The sequence below is a fragment of the Phascolarctos cinereus genome, unplaced genomic scaffold (assembly GCF_003287225.1).
Source record: "Phascolarctos cinereus isolate Bilbo 61053 unplaced genomic scaffold, phaCin_HiC Scaffold_4;HRSCAF=312, whole genome shotgun sequence".
Taxonomy (NCBI): Eukaryota; Metazoa; Chordata; class Mammalia; order Diprotodontia; family Phascolarctidae; genus Phascolarctos; species Phascolarctos cinereus.
The window spans coordinates 650,655,580-650,680,494 of record NW_027555847.1 but is presented as its reverse complement, the minus strand read 5'-3'; the positions used below and the strand labels follow the sequence as shown (position 1 = coordinate 650,680,494).

General features: G+C 40.4%; 1 protein-coding gene across 2 annotated transcripts; it reads left to right on the top strand.

Annotated features, from left to right (window-relative positions):
* The first annotated feature begins 2,909 nt into the window (after positions 1 to 2,909).
* LOC110214202 (lymphocyte antigen 6H-like) lies at positions 2,910 to 12,640 on the top strand. 2 transcript variants are annotated; one of them, XM_020994989.2, is made up of 4 exons: positions 2,910 to 3,008; positions 6,490 to 6,560; positions 6,944 to 7,060; positions 11,163 to 12,640. In XM_020994989.2, the coding sequence occupies exons 2-4, from the start codon at positions 6,497 to 6,499 to the stop codon at positions 11,396 to 11,398; spliced, it is 417 nt and encodes a 138-aa protein (XP_020850648.1). In that variant the 5' UTR covers positions 2,910 to 3,008; positions 6,490 to 6,496; the 3' UTR covers positions 11,399 to 12,640. The 2 variants fall into 2 exon arrangements, with proteins under 2 accessions (XP_020850648.1, XP_020850647.1); XM_020994988.2 differs by lacking the exon at positions 2,910 to 3,008 and adding an exon at positions 3,432 to 3,628.
* Positions 12,641 to 24,915: the final 12,275 nt, after the last annotated feature.

The following is a 24,915-nucleotide window of genomic DNA, read 5'->3' as shown; positions in this document are numbered from 1 at the left end:
AATGGGATTAGATGAGTCACTGTTCATTTGTATGATGATTCAAACTTTACCAAACCCAGCCCAGCATTTTTTTTGGCCTGTGATGTGAATTAATGTAGAGAAGACCTATCTTTGTAAGATGAAACTGCCACTTCTGTTTGGACTGAGTCATCAGCACTGGGGTGATGATGTTGCTGAAAGTGTGCTACGAATTTCTTTTAAATAAAGTAACAAATTGGATTTTTTTAAACCGTTAAAAACTGTGTGCCTGCATGTATCACATGCGTGGATATGAGTCCATAAAAGCCTGTGTGTGTGTGTGTGTGTGTGTGTGTATAAGCGGTTGGTCTTATCAGAATCATTATTTTAACTACCTGAAATGTGCCTTTAGAGTGTTAAATGTAATGTTGGCATGCTAGTATCCCATTGGAAGTTTGTGGGTTTTTTCCTTTTCCAGAAAACATAATGAATTGACTAATGTCATTGTATAAGGAGTTGCTCATTTTAACTATCATGCCTTGAACTGTAGAACAGAAAATCTTTAACTACTCCATTCCTCGGAATAACTAGTAATTCAGCAGCGATGGCACAATTTCTCTGGATGGTTTAAAAATATCTGTATTTATCTATCCAATAATACTAAAGGTTAACATTTATGTAGTGCTTACTGTGTGCCAGGCACTGTGCTAAATGCTTTATAATTATTATCTCACTTGATACTCACAACAGTTCTGTGAAGTAGATGCTACTACTACCTCCCATTTACAGATGAGGAAACTAAGGCAAACAGAAGTGACTTGCCCAAGGTCACACAGCTAGTAAGTGTCTGAGGTCACATTTGCACTCAGGTTTTCCAGTGCTCTATCCACAATACCACCTGGCTGCCCCCTTTTAATTCCAATGTATTGTCTTGTAGTGTTACAGAATTTATAGCATCCTGTTATGTCACTAATCAGTTGTTCATATTCACTAGTCTCTCAATTCCCTCTTCTATTCCCTACCCCTACTACTATGAACCTATTCATCTTTCTTTTTCTCCTTTTTCACTCTTTCTACTATTCAGTCACCTTCTCTTACACATTACCCTAACAGTTTCCTAACCATTTCTTCTCTCCTACTTTGCTTCTACCCTCCTATTCAACCTCCATTTTCACTCTCTTTCAAACTTACACTTATTTCTGCTCATTTCCATATTCCTTCTTCCTCATCCAGGATCTCTTAACATCCTTCCTATCAGAAGGAAACATCTCTTTTGCCTCTTATCTTCATAGGGTTGGCAATAGACAACACAGTCCATGGTGGAAATGAAGCCTCAAGACCAAATGGTGTAGGAACAGAAGCAATTGAAAGAAGGCAGGAATGGGAAGGTTCACCAGTGTTGAACACAAGGGATAGTCAGTAGCATCATGGTGGGAATGAGGAAAGTAGGAACTCTCTATCTATCTATCTATCTATCTATCTATCTATCTATCTATCTATCTATCTATCTATCTATCTATCTATCATCTGCAACTAGTATTCTAAAGGCACAAGAGGGTTAATAGCAACAAAACTTCTGTTTTGATATTTTGCTGATATTTATTATAAATATACACACTGAGAGGACTTCCTTGTATTGATCAAAGAACTCAGATAAATTTATATAAACCTCAAATCTAATGGCAAAATGGTGAAGCAACAGATTATGTGCTGAACTTTATATAAAACTTCAACTCTCCACACTCGCCCTCTTTAAAAAAAAAAAGAAAGTTGTGTGAACTGAAAAAAACAAAAACAAATAACCTTTCAGTTTCTTCCTATTGACTATGTATGATAACATACAAATCCTTAGATTAGTTAGCATTTAAAACCTCTACAGTTGGCTCCCACCTACTTTCCAGAGTTATTTCATTCTACTCTCCTTCACAAACCTGAGATGGTCATACTGGGCTACACCCTCAAAATTTTCATCTCTCTCTCTCTCTCTCTCTCTCTCTCTCTCTCTCATACATAATATAAATGTATTCCCCTTCTCATCACCTCCAAAAGAATGTGGTCAGGTTAGTTTCTTCTGGCTTCATGCCCCCAGCAGCTAGCATAATGCCTTGCACATGGGCAGTGTTTAATAAATATTTGTTGAATTGCCTGGAATTTCAAGAAGCAGCTAGCTGCTGGGCAAGGAGGGGGGTAGGCAGCCTGAGACAGCTTTTTCTCAGCTCCCATGGAACCACTTCTTGAGACCACCCCACAGTTGCTTAGGTAGCCCCTCCCTAGTGTCAATCCAGGATCTTAGAATCATTGGATTTAGAGAGGGAAGAGGGATTGATTTTAACGCCTCAAGAAACTGAGATCTGGAATGAGAAGGGTGTGACTTGACATGGTCTTACATAAGGGTGAATAGCCAGATGGAGCCCGAACATTACCACATTTCTTCCTTCCTTTATTTCCACACCATCCAGGGTTAGTGTGTTTTTTAGTCCCCTACCCACCTCCAAGCAAGGAACAGAATAGACTAGCTCAGAAACAAAACACTAAAAAATCATTAGCCATGACTCTAGAACTCCCAGTCCCAGGGTGAACAGCTTCCAAACTCTAGAATCTAATACCTCCAGCCTAGATGGGAAGGAAAATTCCCCCCCCCCCAACTGGAGTCCCCAGCCAGCGCCCCTCTCTTCACCTGTTCTGCCTTACAGTGTTTCCTCATAACAACAGCCTCCTCTCTTCCCCGCACCAGCTTCCCAGCACTCATTAATAACAAGCTGAGTCACTCTCTCTCCTGGCCAAAGTGGACAGACTGTCCTGCCATACATAGGCAGGCTTCAGAAATCAGGCTAACGCAACCGTTATCTGGGTGCTGACTCAACACCCCCATCCCACAATCCAACTCTTGTCACCCCCAAAACTCACAGCACAAAGTTTAAAGGCACTACCTTCCTCCAGTCCTTCCCCCTCAAGTTTTTCCCTCCCTTACTCGTTTTTTTTCTGCCTTTCTCCTGCTGGGGCCAAACTGAGCCGGACCAGATTGAAGACGAAGCAGGCAGGGGGGCTGGGTTAGTGACTGAAGTCTGAGTCTATATCTGAGCAGGGGGTCTGTTCCTGTAGCCTGGGACTGGAACAGACGCCGGGGGTCTGTTTCTCTGAGCCTGGGACCAGAGCAAGGGCAGGGGCTCTGTTCTGAGTGTGGACTGGGACTGGGGCCAAGACTGCAGCCAGGGCTAGTCCAGAACTAGCTGAGTCCCGGACTCGGTCTGATTCTGGAGCCCAGGCTGGCGCGGCTGGCTGCCCGCAGCAGTACCGGTAGTGTAGTGTAGGGTAGTAAGCGGGCCAAGATGGCTCCACCCGAACCTGCGGAGTCCAGAGAGCCCAAGGTACCCGGGGTCACGAGGAGAGGGGAGAAACTGGGAGGAGGCTCCCTGGACTCCGCCGCCCTCGACTGGCCAGTGCTGTAGGTGCTGGGGGAGGGGAAGGAGAGAAAGGGCTGAAGGCGGGCGTCGTTGTGCCAGGGCAGGAAGTGGAGGGGTTGGGCTCGGGGCAGTGCCGCTCCCAGACTTAGATGAAGCTAGTTGTCCATAGCCAGGGTGGCATCAGAGGAGGGAGGCAGACTCTGAACTGCGCTGGGGCTAAGTCGTGCGCAGAAAGACTGACTCGGTCCAACCAGGCTGTCCCGCAGGTAAGGGGTGCCCAGAGCTGCTGGGCTGGAACCCAGAGGAGGGAGAAGGATGGGGTGGAGGCCTCCCAAACGGGCAAGTTCTTCTTCATCCTCCCACACCGCCCTCAGTGGAAATAGCATTGCCCTACTTGAAGATCTGGGTACCTGGCTTCGAATTCTGTCCCTTACTGCCTGTGCAAACTCTGGCAAGTTACCTCTTCTTTGGCCCGAGTTGCCTAATCTGTAAAATGAAGGGACGGGACGGGACTGGGTGGCTTCTGGGGTCCTTCCAGCTCTAGATCTTACCACCCCTCTTAGTGTCTAATGTCTTGCGAGTGAAGTGACTCAGAAATTCATTTTTCCTCCTAGATCCACATCCTAGGTAGTGGTGATGATGGTGGCACGTGGGGGAAGGGGGGATAGTTTACTTTTTTTTAACCAGGAGTTTAGAGAAATCTATACTGGTTTTGGAATAAAAAAGGCCCTGGGTTGGGATCTGGCTTCTTCTAGAATTTATTATTAATTAGTTGAGCTTGGGCAAACTAACTTCTCTCAGGCCTTCAGGGACTAGATGATTGGACCAGACTAGGGGATCTCTAAAGAAGCTTTCAATTTAGAACTCTTAGTTAATACGAACCCCCCTCCCCCCATCTCCACCTCCTTAACACCACCCACTCACAGGGTGTGGTGTTCATGGTAGGATTTCAGGCAGTGGGAGAGATACTTGGGCATGGGGGGGAGTTTGACTGACTCTCTCACATATCATTCTTCAGGGTCCACCAGCTGCAAGATGATGGTCTAAAATGTTTGGATAATGGAGGGGGTAAATGTGTGTGTTGTGCTAGAAATGGGAGGAGGGGATCAAGCTCCCTCCTCATTTCTGTCTTAGAATAGCAGATTCCAGTTCTGGTGCTTTATCCATGAATGAATGAATGAATGAAGCTTTTACTAAGTGTTTGGCTTTTAAAACTCTCCATAATCTTCCCCCTCCCACTTTTACAGCCTTCCTTACACTCTACATTCCTCCCCAATTCTGTTATCAGTCAGACAATAAATATTTATAAGTACCTACTCTGTGCTATGCTGATTGCTGGGCTAAATGATGGGAAAAAAAGATACAAAAAGGAAGATGGACCCTGCCCTTAAGAAGCTTACATTCCATTTGGAGACCACAGGTCTATCTGGACTGAAATGGTGGCCAGTGAAGAGGGTTGGGGACAAGGACTTTATAGGAAGGTGTGTGGCATCAGGGAATTAATTGACACACCCTTCTTTGGAATGATGTAGTTTGCTGATACCAGAGTCAATTACTGTTACCTGAGTAAAGGTGTGAGAGGTGGAGAAGGTGCATATCAGTTTGTCCAGGAGATGACTTGGGGCAGTGTGATGGGTTTGGGGCCACTTAGTTGTCGTGAGCCAGGGTCGGAGCTGGAGTGCCAGTCTGCTGCTGGTAGAAGAAGAAAGAGAGGGGAGCAGAGTAGCCTGGACCTGGAGTCAGGAATATCTGAGTTCAAATCTAGCCAGTAGCACTCCTTCAGATTACTTTAAATTTATTTCATATTTACTTGGATGTCTTTATCAACTTCTTTAACTCAATATGCTCTAAACTAAACACATATATCCCTCCCTCTCCCTTTTTTTCTGAATTGCCTTATTTCTGTTGAGGGCACCATCAGCCATTCAGATTCATCAGCTCATTATTATCCTCATCCCTTATCTCTTGTCTCTGCCTAGACCATCTCAGGTGTCCCTGGCTTGTTTATCCCCTCAGTAATCCAGTGGCCAAAATACAATGCAAAATGCACTGCCAAAAAAAAGAAAAGGGCCAAATTACAATACAAAATCTCCTCAATAATCTAAATGCCAAATAACACAATTGCCAGACTGAGCTTCTGAAAGTGTAAATCTGACCACCTCATGTTTCTACTCAACTAACTCCAATGACTTCCCTTCAGCTCCATGGTAAAATATAAATATAAATTCCCCTGTTTGACATTTCGAGGCCTTTTCCACCTTGCCCCAATCTACCTTTCCAGCATTATTGTGCTACCCTCCAGACACATTGTGGCTCAGTGTGGCACAAGCTGGCCCTCTTGCTTAACACAACATCTCATCCATACCTTTGCCACATCTTTGCACTGGCTGTCCCCCTGCAAGGAATGCATTTCCTCTTCACCTCTCCCTCTCAGAATCCCTAGTTGGCTCAAGGCTTAACTCAGGTATGATTTGAGGGTTCCTCTATTTCCCCTGATTCCTCATGTTTTTCCTGGCAAATCACCTTGTATTTCTTTTATATAGGCTTACATACATATATGCTTTTTCCTCTACCTAGGCTCTAATGTTCTTGAGAGCAGACACTGTTTTTCATTTTGCCTTTTATGTCCCCAGAGCCTAGCATTGCGCCTGGAAATTAGTAGGTGCTTAATTGATCGATTGATTGTTAACTGCTTGATTGATTGAGGGGACTCTTCATGTAAGGAGGGATGTGAAGGAGTCTCAGGATCGGGGAGTGGAATGAGAGGTGCTGAGAGGGATATGGGCATCATAAGGGCTTGCTGGTATCGAGGAATGTAATCCCTGACATTCACAGATCAATTGAAGGCGGGGGAAAGGAGAAAACCCAGAGCATAAGGAGGCCCTAGGTGTTAGGGTAGATACTTAAGGATATTGAGTACTCCTTTTTTTTTTTCTTTTTGGTGAGGCAGTCTGGGTTAAGTGACTTGCTCAGGGTCACACAGCTAGTAAGTGTCAAATGTCTGATGCTGGATTTGAACTCAGGTCCTCCCGACTCCAAGGCCAGTGTCTCTATCCGCTGTGCCACCTAGCTATTCCTGATATTGAATACTCTTGAATAAGAATACTCTGTCTTATTTTTCCCCCAGGCTGAGAATGCCAAGAACCATGTGGGTCCTCCTCCCTGTCCTGCTGAGCACCCTGCTTTGTGTACAGCCAGGTCAGACCTTGGGACCTTTGGTAGTGGTTGGGAAGGAACTGGAACTGGGAAGAGGGAGAGCCTTAATGTTGGGGGAGCGGTGGTTTCTGTGTTTTTGGGCTCAAGGGGTTGTGGGTTTGGTGAATCATATCTGTTAGGTAGATGGTATCTTTATGGAAGATGGGTAGGAGGTGGTAGGGGAGAATGCCAGGACTGCTGTGGGAAGATCTTGCCCTCCCCAGAATTCTGACCCTTGAGATCTGACCTGTGGGGAAAGAGGTCTGCTTCCTCCACAGCTTTGCCTCAGCCGCAGAGGGCATAGGGGTGGGGCATCTCTGTCTTTATGCTGCAGCCCTGGGTGTCCTTTCTCAGCCCATCTAACCAAAGGGGTTTCCTCTCTACAGCTCACAGTCTCCATTGCTATAACTGTACAGGGGCAATGAAATCCAGTCAATGCAACTCTATTGCATGCTCCGTGTCAGACACTCGCTGTGGGAGTTTTGAAATTGCAGATAAAAATGGTGAGTCCTGCTAGGACCCAGCTAATAATCAAGACCCCAGGCTCAGAGAGCAATTTAGATGAGTGGGATTATAGTGGAGGGGATTCAGAAGGGTCTAGTGCTAATCTTGAATCTCCTCTATTCCCCATGTAATTAGAATTGTTTGACCCTATCCCCATTCAGGTGAATTCGTACCTGAAATTCACAGAATTATATAGTGTTACAGTTGAAGGAGATTTAGTAATATGCTAGTTCAACCCTTTCATTTTTCAGAGGGGAGTGAACATAGAATATTGAAATTTCGGAGCCGGAAGGGGCCCTGTTGGGTTAGATCACCTTATCCAACCCTCCCATGTTATACTTGAGGAAACAAGCTCAGAGATGAGAGGTGACTTGTTCAAAGGCACACATCTTGTAAATGGAACAGGAGAGCCAGAACCCAACCCTAGGTCTCTTGAATTCACCTAAGCCCAGTGATCTTTCCTACTACACGCACCGTCTTTGTTTCTCTTCCATACTCAGAGAGATGTCCCCACCACAGATCAGTGGAACTATATGACACAGGCTGAGGCTTCAAAAACTGGTTGGGATAAAGAGTAAGAAGGGCTCTACTGGGAATTCCCTACTGGTGGAGGGTGCGGAAGGACCAGGTTGGTTATGTAGATCCAGGAATCAGTTACCAGAGATAGAGATACTGGGGTAAGGAGTTAGGATATAGGATTTAGGGCTGAGAGAAGAATGGAAAGGCCTGAGAGACAAGAATTTCTGGGTAATTAATAATCAATTTATTAATTAGGTTAGCTGATAATCAAGAAATTGATGGTCAGTGGTTTCTCTCGGTGAACAAAGGCATAACCATGGAGATCCTTGAATGCTTAAATACCTTTGGAAAAGGAGGTGCTCCTGATAGGTGAAAATCAACTCTGATTGGTGAACAATTAATGAGGGGGTGGACATATTAATGGGGAAGCGGGCTAAAAGTCTTCAGCTCTTCCTGCTGAGAATGGGACTTGATCATGCCATTCAGCTGCCATGAGCAATCTGGACAAAAGAATCCATCTGTACCAGGCCACTCTGGCTGGTTTTCTCCTTCGAAGACTGAGTTACCCTAGACTACAATAGGGCAGGCTAGAAGGGCATAGACTTACTTCCTAAGGGCAAGAATTCAGCTAAATTAGATTCTGTTTGTAAGGTCTTCTAGTTGGGTGTGATCTCGTCCAGGATTCTCAAGAGCATGTGCCCAGAAGAGTTGGGCAATCTCATCTATCATCAATATCCCTCAGAGACTGACTGAATGACCTGAAAGACCTGGTCCCTGAATGAGGAAATAAAAAGGAAAAAAAACTTCAATCCTAATTTAATAATTGGTCGTTAATATAATAGGATATAATAATTTCTCTCAGGTCAAAGGCGTGAATTGATACCAGTGGACAGATGAAGAGAGCTAGTCTAGGTTCATGTAGATCATTTATCTACCAGAAGGTTTTGGGGAGAGTTTGCATTTCACAAAATGGTGGACATCTGAGTAGCTATGTGAGTACATGATACCAGCCGTGTCTTCTGGCTTCTCCTAAATGAGCTTCCATTGAACAGCAACCCAGTGCAGAGGAAACAGCTGCTTCTAACCCAGGACTACAGAGGGGGTTACATTAGGCTATTATTATTATTATTATTTTTTTTTGGTGAGGCAATCAGAGTTAAGTGACTTGCCCAAGGTCACACAGCCAGTAAGTGTCAAGTGTCTGAGGCCAGATTTGAACAATGCTATTATTTTTAATACTTCTGCGGAAATTCATTGGCAGACACTTGGGAATAAGATCCTCTACTTGGTGTAATAATGATAATAGCTAGCATCTGTATAGGAGGCAGCCAGGTGGCTCAGTGGATAGAGAGCTGGGCCTGGAGTCAGGAAGGTCTGAATTCAAATTCAGCCTCAAACACTTAGTAGACGTGTGGACACTGGGCAAGCCACTTAACTTCTCTTTGCCTTAGTCTTTTGGAGAAGGAAATGGCAAACTGCTCCAGTGTCTTTGCCAAGAAAATCCCCTCAAAACCCCTTTGTGATCCACAGAGTCATAAAGAGTTGGACACAACTGAACAACAAATGAAAGAAAAAAAAATTTATGAATATCATTTGATTCTCATAATACCACTGGGAGGTTGTTTAGTCATTTTTCAGTCATGTCCGGCTCTTCATGACCCCATTTGGGGTTTTCTTGGCAAAGATACTGCCGTGGTTTGCCATTTCCTTCTCCAGCTCATTTTACAGATGAAGATACTGAGAGGTAGGTACTATTACTAGCACCATTTTAGAGACTGATGAAAGTGAGGTAAACAGAGGTTAATTGACTTGCCTTGAGTCTGGAAGCTAGTAAGTGCCTGAGGCAGGATTTGAGCTCAGATCTTCCTGATTCCTGACCACTGCATCATCTGGCTGATGCCTCCTCCTGTGGCCCTCTTTTAGTCCTGGTGGGTATGTAGTTTTGTGTTCTACGGTTCCCTCTGGTCCTAGTATTCTCGGAGTCTAAGTTGGGGTAGCTTTTGCTGCCTACTATGATTGTGACTTTGGGCAAAATGCCCAACTTGTCTGGGCTTCAGATCCCACAGCTACAAGATTTCCTTGAGGGAATTAAGAGTATGAGGGAGGAAGAGCTTTGCAGAGTACAAACCTTCTACCTTCACATGCATTTGACTATTAAATGCTTCCAAACTCTTTTCACATCCATTAGGACCAGGGTTTGTTTTTTTTAGAAGTAGAAATGACATTAATGATTTCCTTGTCTTGTCTCCTAATTTTTACAGAGGAAGAAACTGAGGCCCAGAAAGCTGAAGTAATCTGATAAAGTTACTAAGTGCTATAATTAGGATTTCAACAAAGATTTTTCAGCCCCTAACTCAGTGCTGCTTCTAGCCCTCATTGTTCCTTGGAGGAGGGGGAAGAGGAGCAGTAATAATAGCACTTATTTTGCAGGGTTGTTGTGAGGATCAAATGAGATAATATTTATAAAAACCACTTAGCACGGTGCCTGGCACATATGTAATAGGAGCCATATAAATGATTGTTCTCCTTCCCTTCGTCTGTAAGATGAGGAAGTTGGATTAAATGACTTCTGAGGTTCCTTCCAGCTCTGTGTTCATGATACTGGGACTAAATGCTACATGAATATATATTTATGTAGCATTTATTCAACAAGCATTTATTAGGCTCCTACTTATATGCCAGGCACTGTACTACATGCTAGGGATTCAAAGCCAGAAAACAAAACAGTCTCTGCCTTCAAGGAGGTTATGTTCCATTGGGAGGGAATAACATGTTCAGACAAAATCGTATGCATATATATATAGTTAGTATAAAGTCATAATCTATGAAGGAGGGAGGGAGGTCTTCCTGTAGAAGGTGGGACCTGGACTGAGTCTAAAGGGAGCCAACGATTCCATGACTTGGTGGTAAAGGAGGAGCACAATCCCAGTATGGGGATCAGCCTTTGCAGAGAAAGAGGCACAGAGGCAGAATGTAGGTCGCCATATACAGGAGACAATGAATAGCCCAGTTTGGTGTGTGCAGGGGAGGAGGTATAGAATGAGCCTACAAAGGTAGGCTGGAGTCAGATGCAGATGGTAAAGGGCTTTCAGAATCAATCACAAAATTGCATTTTATTTGAGAGGCAACTTCATGAACAAGGGAGTGATTTGGCTAAACCTCTGTCTTAGGGTTATAGATTTGGCAGCTTTGTGAAAGATTGATGGACAAGGGGAGAGATTGGAGGGCATGGAAGTCACTTAGAAGGCTACTGGCCCTAAAAGCCGTTAGTCTGAGCAAAGAGGTGATGAGAGCCTTGAACCAATTGCTATGGTAGTTGTATGAATGGGGAGGGAGTTTGGAGGATGGAGCAGTCTTTGTGGGTTGGAGTATTCAGTAAAGTCTTGAGGACTGCAAGATTCAGATGGGACAGAAGAGTAGTAGCCTGAACCATGAAGGGAGAACCACCAATGAGATTGTGATGTGCAGGAGATGGTGGGGAGATGCTTTGATTGGAACAGGATGTAGGGGAGCAAGGGGAGAAGGGATTTCTGCCTGATGGTTTAAGCACTGAATGCCATTCTCTTCTTCTGTTTCCCACAGGACCAGGGAACAAAATAATATACTTCAAAGGTTGTACTAATACTTCCTGTGGAGAGTTTTTCATGGAATTATGGGGCAAGGCCAATAAAGAGATCCCTACATCTCTTTTACAAGTGGATTATAGCTGCTGTTCGAAGGATCTGTGTAATGGGGCAGATGGGGTCAGAGGCAGCCCCTTGGCCCTGATAGGGACACTCCTGCTTAGCTTTGGACCTGCCTTCTGGGCCATGCTGTGAGGGCTTCAGTCACTTCCTCGTGGACCCTGCCTGGTGGTTTCTCTTATTCCTCAGGAACAGATATTCAAGTTTCTCTCTGCACCTCCCCTCCCCTGCTTTTAGACCAATTGCAAACAGAATTTACCAGAATTTTGTCAGTTCTGATGGATGCAAATACATGTGTGAGGACACATAACAGACACACATCTACATAGACAGATGCACAGAAACAAAATAGACATTTACTGTTCCATGGAGTTATCAATGCCTCTGTACTGTTTATTAGCAGTGAGAGCTACCCAAGAACTATTAAACACTCAATCCCTATTGGAGGTATCTGTGGAGGATTCCTCAGAGACCTATTTCTCTGGTTATCTTTCTTTTCTTAGTTTCATTTATGCCTTTTATTTTTATATTGCATCCTTTTCTAAACAGATCCATCCCATCCTCCCCCTAGTCAAAAAGTCATACCTTATACCAAAGGTTAAAAGAAACAAAAGCATTTCAGCAAAATCATCTGCACAATGAGTGACCAAGTTTACCAGACTAGGGGATACTTTGCACTCAGACTCCCTTACCTCTCCAATGAAAGGAGAGAGGTGAATTTTCTTATCTGTTCTCTGGGTCCCAATTAAGCATTATAATACAATGTTTGGTTTTATTTTAAAAATTATTTCAATTTAATATTTTTATTGTCATTATGTTTGTGTTTTTCTTGTTCTGCTTGCTTTATTCCTCATCTGTTCCTATGTCTTCCCAGGTATCTCTTGATTTTTTTTTAAATTTGTTGTTTCCTACAGTACCATTCATGGGCAGTTAGATGACTCAGTGGATCTAGTGCTGGGCCTGGAGTCAGGAAGACTCATTTTCCTGAGTTCAAATCTGGCTTCAGACACTCACTAGCTGTGTGACCCTAGGCAAGTCACTTAATGTTGTTTGCCTCAATTTCCTCATCTGTAAAATGAGCTGGAGAAAGATTTCAAACTATTTCAGTTTCTTTGCCAAGAAAACCCCATGCAGGATCATGAAGAGTCAGACATGACTAAAATAACTGAACAACAGCAGTGCCATTCTTGAAATGACGAGTTTACTGGATCCTTCTCTCAATATTCTCAAGTCTCTTCTCAGGAGGAAAAATGCCTCTACAAAGGAGCATCATGTGGTAATGGCATTACCATCATGATGGTAATGATGATGTTCAGTCCCTAATTAAAGGATGTGGCAATGTTTAATTAAATTATTAAATTAAATTAAAAGTGATAATGTTTCCCTATATTCCCTACACCCAGCCTTTTCCCCTTCCCTGAACCTTTAGACTTCCTGTCTCCTTTTCTGAGGTGGGGTGGGGGGGTGGTGGGGGGAGATATAGCCCAGAAGAAAGAAGGAAGAAGACTCTGATAGTTAATTTCTAGCTCTATTCTCAAAATTACTCTATGCTCAAAATTTTTTGGTAGAGGTTAGGTAGAGGAGAAGAATTAGATAAGTAGCTTGCTATAATGGAAAGAGCCCAGAACTTAGAGAGATACATGGGTGAGCTGAATCTTGGCTTTGTTTCTTACTGATTGTGTGAAACTGGGAAAATTAATTCATCCTTCTGATCCTCAGTTTTCTCATCTGTAGAGAACTACTGAGCTCACAGGGATGTGGGGAGGAAAGTCTCTTTATAAACTTTAAATCATTATGGAAATATGAATTGTTATTATTATCTTGTATCTGCCATTAGCCCCTTACTGGCTTAATAAGACCATAGATTTGGACTGGAAGAGACTTTAGAAGTTAAGGAAAAGCCATAGAGTCCAGTCCCTTTGTTTTACTGATAAGGAAATAGAGGATGAAAGAGACTTCTCTAGGTTAGGAAGTGTTAGAGGCAGGATGTGAACTCGCATTGTCCCTACTCCAACTATAATGTTCTATTCACTTTGAGCTACCCTTCTGTGGGTTCCAGAAAAGTTCTGTCCCAATATCAGAGAAACTCCCATTCCTATGTCACTTTTAGGGTTTAAATTTTTTTTAATATCTTTTAAAAAAATCTTCATTTTCCAAATGTGTCTCTCTTCATCCCCCATCATACTCAGAGAGCCTTCTCCTTGGTAACAAGAAAAAGGAGAGGGAAGAGTTAAAAAAAAAATCAGAAGTTCAATATATCAAACAAGGCTGACAATGCCATGCTTCATGCCCATGGTGGGGGGCACCTCTGCAGAGAAGGGAGAGATACATTTTCACATTCTTCTCCAAGGCCAACCTTAATTATTCTAATTGCACAATGCTCAGTTTATGGGGTTTTGGTGTATTTTTGGGGGGAGAGTTCAGTTTTTTTCATGCTGTTGTAGTCATTGTATATCTTGTTTTCTTGGCTGTGCTTAATTCGCTTTGCGTCAGTTCATATAAATCGCGTGCTTTGCTGAATTCTTTATGTGCATCCTTACTTACAGTACAGTAATATTCCATTACATTCCCATGCCATAATTTGTTTAACCATTCCTCAATTTAAGGGCACTACTGGGCATTTCCGGAAGCTGTCCTAAGCATAGATGGCACAAATGATAACCTGGTTCATTGATTTGCCCAAATCAGCTCACACTATTAACATGCAGAAGTGCCATATCCCTGGGGGTGGGGGTATTGCTGAGCTCTGTATCTTCCCAGAAGACATTGATAGAATGGACAGGTCCCAGGAATGTGCTAACTTGGGCTGCTGATGCTGTGAAAAGGCCCCTGATTTGTCTAGGATGGATATTCCCAGCGACTGCATTTCCCTTCCACAGTTATCTCTGGTCAGATGTGCCTCCTCGTGAAGATCTGAACACTAAATTGCTCTAGAGCTTAGTTTTCTGATTGGCTTTGTCTGTTGTGGACTCCCCTCCTGTTTCTTCATTGAGGTCAGCTCCATTCCTAGTGAGCCCCTGAGGGATGGGGGATTTGGGTGGATTTCCTGGTAGAGCTATTGCTATGGGCCTCACTGAATGATCAGGAGCCTGAAGGTTTAACATCTGGGTATCTTTTTGCCTGGGCATGACCACCACCACAACAGCCTGACAAAGGCAGACACAGATGGACAGATAGACAAATAGGCAGATAGGCAGAAATATAAAGAAAGACTGTTAAATAGACTGACTGACAGGCAGGAAGATAGATAAGCAGAGAGACAGACAAATTGGCACACAAACAAACATATTGACAGAGACAGACATGGAGACAGGGAACTAAACAGACAGGCAGACACCCAGGAAGAATGAAGCAACAGCACCCAAGCAGAGGAGCATGACTCAGAGTTTTTGTCCTCATCTTGGACAGGGAAAAAAGCTGGAAAATTCTAGAGACCCATCCTTCCCCTTCCTGAGACACTGGTGGATACCAGGGAGCTAGGGTGAGGCAGAACTAAGGAAGTGCAATCAAAACATCAATTTATATACTGCATCCCACTCTGCAAGTAATAATAACCATAGCAGTTACAAAATCTGCAAAAATATGAAGAAAACACAGAAAGGGAGGAGCTGTAAACAGAAAGGATGAGCTTGCCACTGGCGTGAAAATTAATGTGCACATTTATTTATTTTTAGTTTTCAGCATTCACTTCCATTAGATTTTGAGTTCTAAAATGTTTCCTCCTTCTTCCCCTCCCCCTCCCCAAGACAGCGTGCTATCTGATACAGGCTCTACATATACATTCATATTAAACATACTTTAACATTAGTCATGCTGTAAAAAAGAATTAGAACCAGTGGGGGAAACCATGAGAAAGAAGACACAAACAAACAAAAAAAGAGAGAGCAAATAGTATGCTTTGCTCTGCATTCAGACTCGGATAGCATTTTTCATCATGACTCTTTTAGAGTTGTCCTACATCCTTGTATTTTTGAGAAGAGCTAAGTCTATCTAAGTTACTCCTCATACAATGTTGCTGTTACTGTGTACAATGTTCTCCTGGTTCTGTTCACTTTGCTTAGCGTCAGTTTTAGATATAAAGGCTGATACTCTAAGCAAATTAGTAGAGTAAGGAATAGTTTACCTGTCAGTTTTATGGAGAACGGAAGAATTTGCGACCAAATGAGAGACAGAGAACATTATGAAATGCAAATGGATAATTTTGATTATATTAAATTGAGCAGTTTTTGCATGAACAAAGCCAATGCAACCAAGATTAGAAAGGAAGCAGAAAGTTGGAAAATAATTTTTACAACCAATATCTCTGATAAAGACTTCATTTCTAAAATATATAGAGAACTGAGTCAAATTTATAAGAATACAAGTCATTCCCCAATTGATAAATGGTCAAAGGATATGAACAGGCAGTTTTCAGAGGAAGATATTAAAGCCATCTATAGTCACGTGAAAAAATACTCTAAATCACTATTGATTAGAGAAATGCAAATCAAAACAACTCTGAGGTACCATATCACACCTATCAGATTGGCTAACATGAGAATACAAGAAAATGATAAATGTTGGAGAAGATGTGGGAAAATTGGAACGCTAATGCATTGTTGGTGGAGTTGTGAACTGATACAACCATTTTCGAGAACAGTTTGGAACTATGCTATAAAACTGTGTATACCCTTTGATCCAGCAATACCACTTCTAGGTCAGTATCCCAAAGAGATCAAAGGAAAGGGAAAAGGACCTTTTTCTACAAAAATTATTTATAGGAACTCTTTTTGTGGTGGCAAAGAATTAGAAACCGAGGGGATGCCCATCAATTGAGGAATGGCTGAACAAGTTGTGATATGTGAATGTAATGGATTACTATTGTTCCATAAGAAATCATGAGCAGGGGGACTTCAGAAAAACCTGGAAAGACTTACATATTTTTTATTAAATTGCAAGATTTCATGTAGAGCCTTTTCTGGGGGTGGGGGTATGTATTTGAAAATTTGTGTTAATTGATGTTATAAAGTTTATAACTAAAAGAACTCTGGAAAAATACCCCAGTTTTTTCCAGTGCCTGCATCCCCACCCTTTCTTCCTTCCTGGAGTTCAGGCCTAAGATAGGAAATACTGGGGTGGAGCTGAGCATTCTCCAGAGAGCCCTCAGTCAGGACTCTAAGTGGGGCAATTTAAATACATTTCTACACCTCTGGAAATGTATGTAAACTCTCTCCCTTCTTACTTTCTTCACTCATTCTTTCCAGACTCTAAGTTTTTTTTTCCCCCTCTCCTTTTTTTAAAGAAAACTTTCTTCTGTAAGATTCTGAACTGGTTCTTTGTATATGGAAAGTCAGTTTCTATAAACTAGGAGGTACCAGATAGATATGGCCTGGCATTCTTAGGTAGGGGCTGCAACCCTAAGACAATCAGAAAATCCCACAGTGAAACCAGACCCCAACAAGAGCTCTAGTGGTGTACTTACAAGTGCAGAGTCTGCTGTGTTCACAAACATATGCCTTCTCATTGAGTTCAGAAATGCACAACTCACTGACTGTTGTTTGATAGTTTCAGTTGTGTATGACATAACCCCATTTGAGGTTTTCTTGGCAAAGATACTGAAATGGTTTGCCGTTTCATTCTCCAGCTCAGATGAGGAAACTGAGGCAAAAAGGGTTGAGTGACTTGCCCAGGGTCACACAGCTGGCTAAGTGAGCCTAGTTTTGATCTCAGAAAGATAATCTTTCTGATTCCAAGCCTAATGCCCTATTCCACCTAGCTGTCCCACTGACTATACAAACACACAATTAATTGTGTAATTAATTACAAACATGTACCTCACCAGCTACATATACAAGGATAATGTCCTGAACCCAGTCACATAAAAACATGTAGTTCCTTCTGCTCCTGGAATCAATTCACCTCTGCAGAGATTTAAAGAACAACAGCTCCAGGTGTACTGAGAAATCAGCAAGTGAGATCCGGACGTAATTTAAGATGTGGCTTTATTAGTGCACCGCTGCCAGGGGTATGCACATCCAAATCAAGCATCCCCCATCAGGGGTCGAGCTAGGGTTTATATAGAAAAAAGCATGGGAAAGAAATGCGAGGAACACTGATGAGGTAATCCAAAGGTGCAGGTGTCTTTGGGGGCTATGGACGGGAAAGTACAGGGAGTATACCAGACAGGGAGGGGGATGGATCTTTGGAGTCTGGCACGAGGATACCTAAATGGCAAAATAATGTTCTGCATTACACTCCTACTTGCAGGGTCCTTACTCTGAATCTCAGAATCTTCCCCCCAGTTTCAGAGTCTTCCCCCCCCCCATCCTAAAGTTTCTTTCCTAGACCCAGTTTCTCCCATAGTCCTAATGTTTTCCTTTTCTCCTTCTTTCCTAATATCTCTCATTACATTAGAGTCCCACCAGGATCTCCCCTAATCCCAGCCTGGGTCTCACCTGGTTCCTTGTACAACAGGGAGGAAGAGGAGCCTCACGATTTTTGGTTGTCTCAGCTAGGGGAAGGGATAGGTAGGGAGGGATGATTAACTTTCAAGTCTTTCCCTGGGGCTCCCTTTTTGCCTGTCAAGAATAGCATTCCTTCCCCACCTCCCACCCTCCTGAGGGTGTCTCCCCGCCCTGAGCCCTTTCCCTTTTTCCTTTTCTCCGCCCAGATTTGTTTTCAGGTAAGGTTTTCCAGCCTAATCTTGCCCATTCCCTCCTCTGTCCTCTAATCCCTAGTGAATGTGGACATTTGTCTTGATGCTGCAGAATCTACCCCAGACTGTTCCTCCTCCAGGTCTTTGCTCATGGCCTTCCCTCTGCCATGACCTCAAGAGAAGCAAGCCTGAGATGCAGCATAGGTAGGAAGGCTGTCTTGGACTGTGCTGTGACTCCTGGGCTTTCCCAGCACCCTTCTCCAGGCCTTTTCTAGCCCATTAGCTTGGGTATGGCATGCCCTTTTGGGTAAACTGCAATTAGGTTAGACCCAGAGATTACAGAAACCATATAGGCACATTGTGTAGGTTTCAGAAATGAATTTAGGGGAGTCATTTAGGGGAATACAAAAGTTAGCAAACCCAAGCAGTTTGAGACATGGGTGACATCTGAGTCCCTTTTACTTACATGGGTTTTATCACGTCCCATCTTGTGTCCTAGTGATCTGGCTACAGATTCAATCTCCTTTTTGGCTTTTCTGTCTCTCTAAACTCACAGCTTCCTCACACACAATAGCCAACAATACGTGGGTTTGGCAGAAAGAGCAGAAATTCAAATCGTGACCAGCGGGGTGAGCAAGTTAAATACTATCTGTGGATCTGCTTTCAGGATTATAGATTTCAAGCTGGAAGAGCCATTTCAGAGGATGTTAAAAATAGGCTTTTTACTTTTATAGATGAAGAAACTGAGGGCCTTCCTGATTCTAAGTCCAGCCTGCTTTTGGAGGTAAATTCTCAAAGTCCTGCAATGTTGATTTATCTAACAGGGCTCCTGAGTCCTCCAACTTTGCCTCTATCTTGAGGGGAATACATATATCCTGCAAACCTTTCCATTTTAGACAGAAATGTAACTTCCTGGCTTGAAATTAAAAGGCTCTCAGAGGCTGATTTTCTGCTCATTGTGTTCCTTCTCAGACCTCAGGGTTGAAAGCACAGATATCACGCTTTTTTTTTAAAATAAAATTTTATTTATATTTTTTGTTTTTGACATAACCAGAATTTCTCAGTATCTCTCTCCTTCCCCTTCTACAGTGATATCCCATATAATCAATATTTTATAATAAAAAAAAGAAAATGGAAGAAGAGAAAAAATTTAACAAAATGGAACAAATGGAAAAAGTCTGAAAATTTATGTCATGTACCACACCCATGAACCTCCCTTCCTTGCAAAGGAACAGGGTGCGTGTTTCTTCTCATTTCTCTCTTTTGAGGTCATGCTTGTTCTTTGTAGTTTTACAACATGCACTTTTGATGGTTTTGTTTTGTCATTATTCTTCCCAATGAACAATGTTGTTGTAGTCATTTTGTATGCACAATATGCAATTTCTTGCTTCTGCTTACTGTGCTTTGCGTCAGTTCTTATAAGTTTTCCGTGCTTCTCTGCGTTGATCATATTTGTCATTTTTTACAGCATGGTAATGTTACATTACATTTTTGTCCCACAATTAATGGGCAGTTATTTTGTTTCACTTTCTTTGTTACCCAACAAACATTCAAAAAACCTGTTGCTAGAAATATTTTAGTGTGTTTTAGTGCTCTTCTTATCAATGACTTCCTTGAAGATATAAACTTAGCAGTGGAATCTCTGGGTCAAAGAATAGGGACATTTTTCTCACTTTATTTTCATAATTCCAAATTACTTTCCAAAATGGTTATAGTGATTACAGGTCCAAAATTACCAATATTGCATAGATTGTGGGATAGTGCCACAATCTATGCAATATTGATAATTTCTCTCTTTGGTCATCATTATCAATTTGCAGGATGTGAGGTGAAACCTCAGTGTTGATTTGATTTATATTTTTCCTATGATTAGAGTTTAGGTTCTTTTATGTCATTAATAGTTTGTAATTCTTCTTTTGAGAAATCTTCCTGCTTATCTATTGGGAATAGTGTTTAGTTATATACATATATATATATATATATATATATGTATATGTATTTGTCTACTGATACATATGTATACATGTGTATACACTTATATCTATTTTGTCGTTCAGTTGTTTCAGATATACCCAACACTTTGTGACCCCATTTGGGGTTTTCTTGTCAAAGATACTGGAGTGGTTTGCCATTTCCTTCTCCATATGTATCTATCCATATCCATAAATACATCCCCAAAAGTCTTGGTGCAATTTTAAACTATTAAAGCTTACGTAAAGAATGACCTCTAAATTAGTTAATATTGATTACTTTGATTTATCTTAGTTTGAAGGATTGTTTCCTTTCCTTAGGAAGAGCGAGCATAAAAACAGCTAAGTTGGCATAAATGTTGCTTTAAGCCTAAATTGCTTATAGATTTAGTGAATAGGTATTTTGATAAGATTTAATAGTAGATAAGTTAGAATAGGAATTATATCTTTATAGACATAAAATAAAATAATCATTAAGATTAAGCTTATATATGGAATTCTTTATAAAGGTCAAGTTCTGTTTTCAGACAGCTGGAAGGTAGGGGTTGACTCTCAGCTTACCATAAATTTCTCTTTTTGGTAAGTTATTTATTTTTTTTTTCCAGTGAGCTACGTTGACCCATAGCAGAAATCCTTAAGAGACTACTGAAAGATATTTCCCCAAAACGTTCACAGAATGATAGACATGAGTTCTAACCACTGAAATATTGAATCTAGCAGTTATCCCATCTTAGAAACTCCCCTTAAAGCTCCTAACATACCTAGCAGCTGAATATTGCAAATCTATCTACTTCCTTGTAAATCCTATGAATCAGTGTTATGGTTTTTTTTCTTATTATAAAGATAAGTTCTGCAAACCTGGCAAATTGTCACTAATTACAAGGGATTAGTTGACCTGATTTAATGGTTAACTTGCCAGCTTTGCTATTAAATCATTATTATTCACTTGGAAATAATAAGCCTCAGAATTTTCTTTTTAGATAAAAAATTCAACACTTATATATTATTTATCTTTATATCTTGGACATCAAACCCTTTCCGAGAAATTTGATTCGAAGTTTTTTTCCCCCCTATTTTTATTGCCTGCTTATCTTAGATATGTAATTTGTGCAGAAGCTTTTCAATTTTATATAATCAAAGTTATCTATTTAACTTTTATAATTGCCTCTATCTCTTGTTTGGTTAAGAACATATCCCTCTACCTAGTTGTGAAATATATAGTATTTGATTGTCTTCTAATTTTTTACTGAATGATATTTAACATTAAGGTCCTTTTTCAGTCTTGAATTTATTGTGGAATATAGTGTAAGCTGTTGGTCCTAGCCTGATTTCCTCTAGTTTTCTAGTTTTTCCACCAATTTTTCTCATTAAATAAGGAATTCTTTCTTTAGTAATTTGTGATTTTCAGTTTATTAAACACTGGGTTATTGAGGTCCATTATTTTTTATTCTCTCTTGTCTAGTTTGTCCATTGATTAATTTTTCTGTTTTTGAACTAATAGCAAATGGTTTTGATGACTGCTGATTTAAAATATAGTTGGAGGCGTAAAAGGGCTATTGGCCCTTCATCCCTGACTTTTTCATTATTTCCTTTGATACTCTAAATCTTTTGTTTCTTCAAATAAACTTGTTATCATCTTGAGGAGCTTTGTAGTACAGTGGTGTCAGATTCAATTCCTGAAGGTCACATATTGGCTTAAAAAACTCTTCAAATCAACACCATCTAAGTTGTACTGTATCTTTATATCTTTTGTTAAACGTTTCTCGATTACATTTTAATCTGCTTGGGCCACACTCGGGAGTTTTGCAAGGAGTTGGCAATTGGAGTTTGACACCTCTCGCTATAGTGTCCTAATGGATGGTGTGTTTGGACAGCTTGGTGGTGCAATTGGATTAGAGCACTGGGCCTGGGGTCATGAAGATCTGAGTTCAAATTTAGCTTCATACACTTATAGCTGTGTAATCCTGGGCAAGTCACTTAACTTCTGTTTGTCTCAGTTTTCTCATCTGTAAAATGGAGATAATAATAGCACCTACTTCCCAGCATTGTGAGGATTAAAGTGAAATAATCTTTATAAAGTGCTTAGCACAGAGCCCGGCACACAGTGAGTGCTATATAAATGTTAGCTATTATTATTAATGATTACTATTATTATTACACGGCATTAAAACTGTAAATTAACTTTGGTTACATTATTATTTTTGTTTTATTGTCATGGCCCATTAATGGGTACTGAATATTCCTCCAACTATATAGATTGATCTTTATTCTTTAAGGGGTACTTTGTAATTAAATCTACTCAAGTATTTTACGTGCTTTGGTAGATTGATTCTCAAATATTTTGTAGTTATTTTAATGCAGTCTCTCTAGTATTATCTCTTGGTTTTTGTTGCTATTATAAAAATAGCATTGATTTTTTTCGGGAGGGGTTAGGCAATGGAGTTAAGTGACTTACCCAGGGTCACACAGCTAGTGAGTGTCAAGTGTTGGATTTGAACTTAGGTCCTCCTGGCTCTAGGCCAGTTCTCTATCCACTGTGCCACCTACTTGTCCCCACTGCCATTGAGTTTTGAAGGTTTTTCACAGCCTGCAACTTTGCTGAAACTATTTATTATTTCAGTTAGTATCTCTGCTGATTTCCTAGGCTTTTCTAAGTAAACTATTATGTCACCAGCAAATATGGAGAGTTTTTATTTCATGTTTACCTGTCTTTACAACTTTAATTTCTTTCTCTTGCCTTGTTTCTATTACTGGGATTTCTGTAAGTATGTCACATAATAAAGAAGAGAGTTGGCATCTTTTCTTTACTTCTGTATTATTGGAAAGCTTCTTTCACATTGTTTCTGATGCTTGCTTTTGATTTTAGACAGATACATTTTATGATATTAAACATGTTTCCCCATGCCTGTGCTCTGTAAAGTTTTTAGGAAAAAGGAATGTTGTATTTTGTCAGAGGTTTTTTTTGTGCATCTATTGAGTTAATCATGTACTTTTGGATTATTTTGTTTAATGTTGATTGATTAATGTTGATTGTTTTCCTAATGTTGAACTATCCCTGTTATGAATCCAGTTAGTTATAATATGAATTCCTGTAGTCTGGCAGGATTTAATTTAAAATTTTTTTGTTCAATATTTATTAATAATATTACTATATTCCCGTACTATATATTTTTTGTACTATATTTTTTTATACTATATTCTTCCTTGGTTTAGGTATTACTATTATATTTATCTCATATAAAGAATCTGGTAGAAAGCTTTCTTTCTCAATTTTGTTGAATAATTAGTGTATTGATAATAATTATTCTTTAAAAGCTTGGTAGAATTTTCCTGTGAATCTATCAGGACTAGGAGTTTCCCTCTTCCTCTCCATTAATAGTTTATTAACAACTAGTTCTATTTTCTTTTCTGAAATTGGATTATTTAAGATCTCTATTTGATCTTCTGTTAGTTTGGTTATTTTATATTTTTAAAAATATTGTTTTACGGGGCAGCTAGGTGGTGCAGTGAATAGAGCACCGGCCCTGAAGTCAGGAGGACCTGAGTTCAAATCCGGCCTCAGACCAAACACTTGACACTTACTAGCTGTGTGACCCTGGGCAAGTCACTTAACCCCAATTGCCTAAAAAAAAAATTAAAAAATATTGCTTTACTTCCTTTGTGTTTTCAGTTTTGTTGGCATGTGAGTGTTCACAGGAGGTTCTGATAATTATTTTTATTTCTTCTGGTTTTGTTGTGATTTAACCTTGCTTGTTTGCTATTGTATTGATTTGATTTTTCTATTATCTTTTTAATCAGGTTGACTAAAGATTTAATAGTGATGTTAGTCTTCAAAGAATGAATGTTTAATTTGATCATTCTACGTACATTTTGACTTCCAGTTTATTTATTTCTCCTTTAGTCTTTGATATCTCCTTTTTTACAGTTAGTTTAGATTAGATTATTTATTGATTAATTTTTTAAAATGTGTATACTGTCTCCAGTTGATAAATGGTCAAAGGATATGAAAGGAAAGTTTTCAGAAGAAGAAATAACAGCTAGTCATACAGAAATAGTTATACGGAAAAATTGCTCTAAATTATGAATAATTAAAGCAACTCTGAGGTACCACTTCACACCTATCAGATTGGCTAAGATGACAGAAAAGGAAAGTGACAAATGAGAGAAGGGATGTGGAAAAATAGGTATGCTAATGCATTGTTAGTGGAGCTGTGAACTGGCCCAACCATTCTGGAGAACAATTTGGAGCTATGCCCAAAGGTACATAAAACTGTACCTACCCTTTTGCTCAGTAATATCTATACCCCAAAGAGATCAAAGAAAGAGGAAAAGAACCCATATGTACAAAAATATTTATAGCAGCTCTTTTTTTTTTTGTGGTGGTAAAGAATTGGAAACTGAAGTGATGTTCACGAATTGGGGAATAGCCGAACAAGTATGTGATTGTGATGGAATACTACTGTGCTGTAATAATTGATGAAAGAGATGATTTCAGAAAAACCTGGGAGACTTATATGAATTGATGCAGAGTAAAGTGAGCAGGACCAGGAGAGCATTGTACATGTTAATAGCAATAGGGTAATGATAATCAACTATGACAGACTTAATTACTAAGATCAATACAAAGATCCATGACAATTCCAAAGGACTTATGACCAAAAAAAAATACTATTCTCCTTCATATAGAGAACTGATGGACTCAGTGCAGATTAAAGCATATTTTTTTCTTTTTTTTCTACAACATGGCTAATATGGAAATATGTTTTGCATGACTTCATATACATAATAGATCTCACATTTCTTGCCTTCTCAACATAAAGGGGAGGTGATGGAAGAATGGAGAGAATTTGGAATTGAAAATAAAAGTTAAAACAAAAAGAAAACATTTTTCAAAAATGTATATTGTGTTCATTAATCCTCTCCTTTTCCATTTTGTTAATGTATGTTTTTAGGGATATTCTATTCCTTCAGAGAAATTCTTTATTGCATCCGGGAAATTTTGGTGTACTGTTTCATCATTATACTTTTCCTTTACATAATTAATTGTT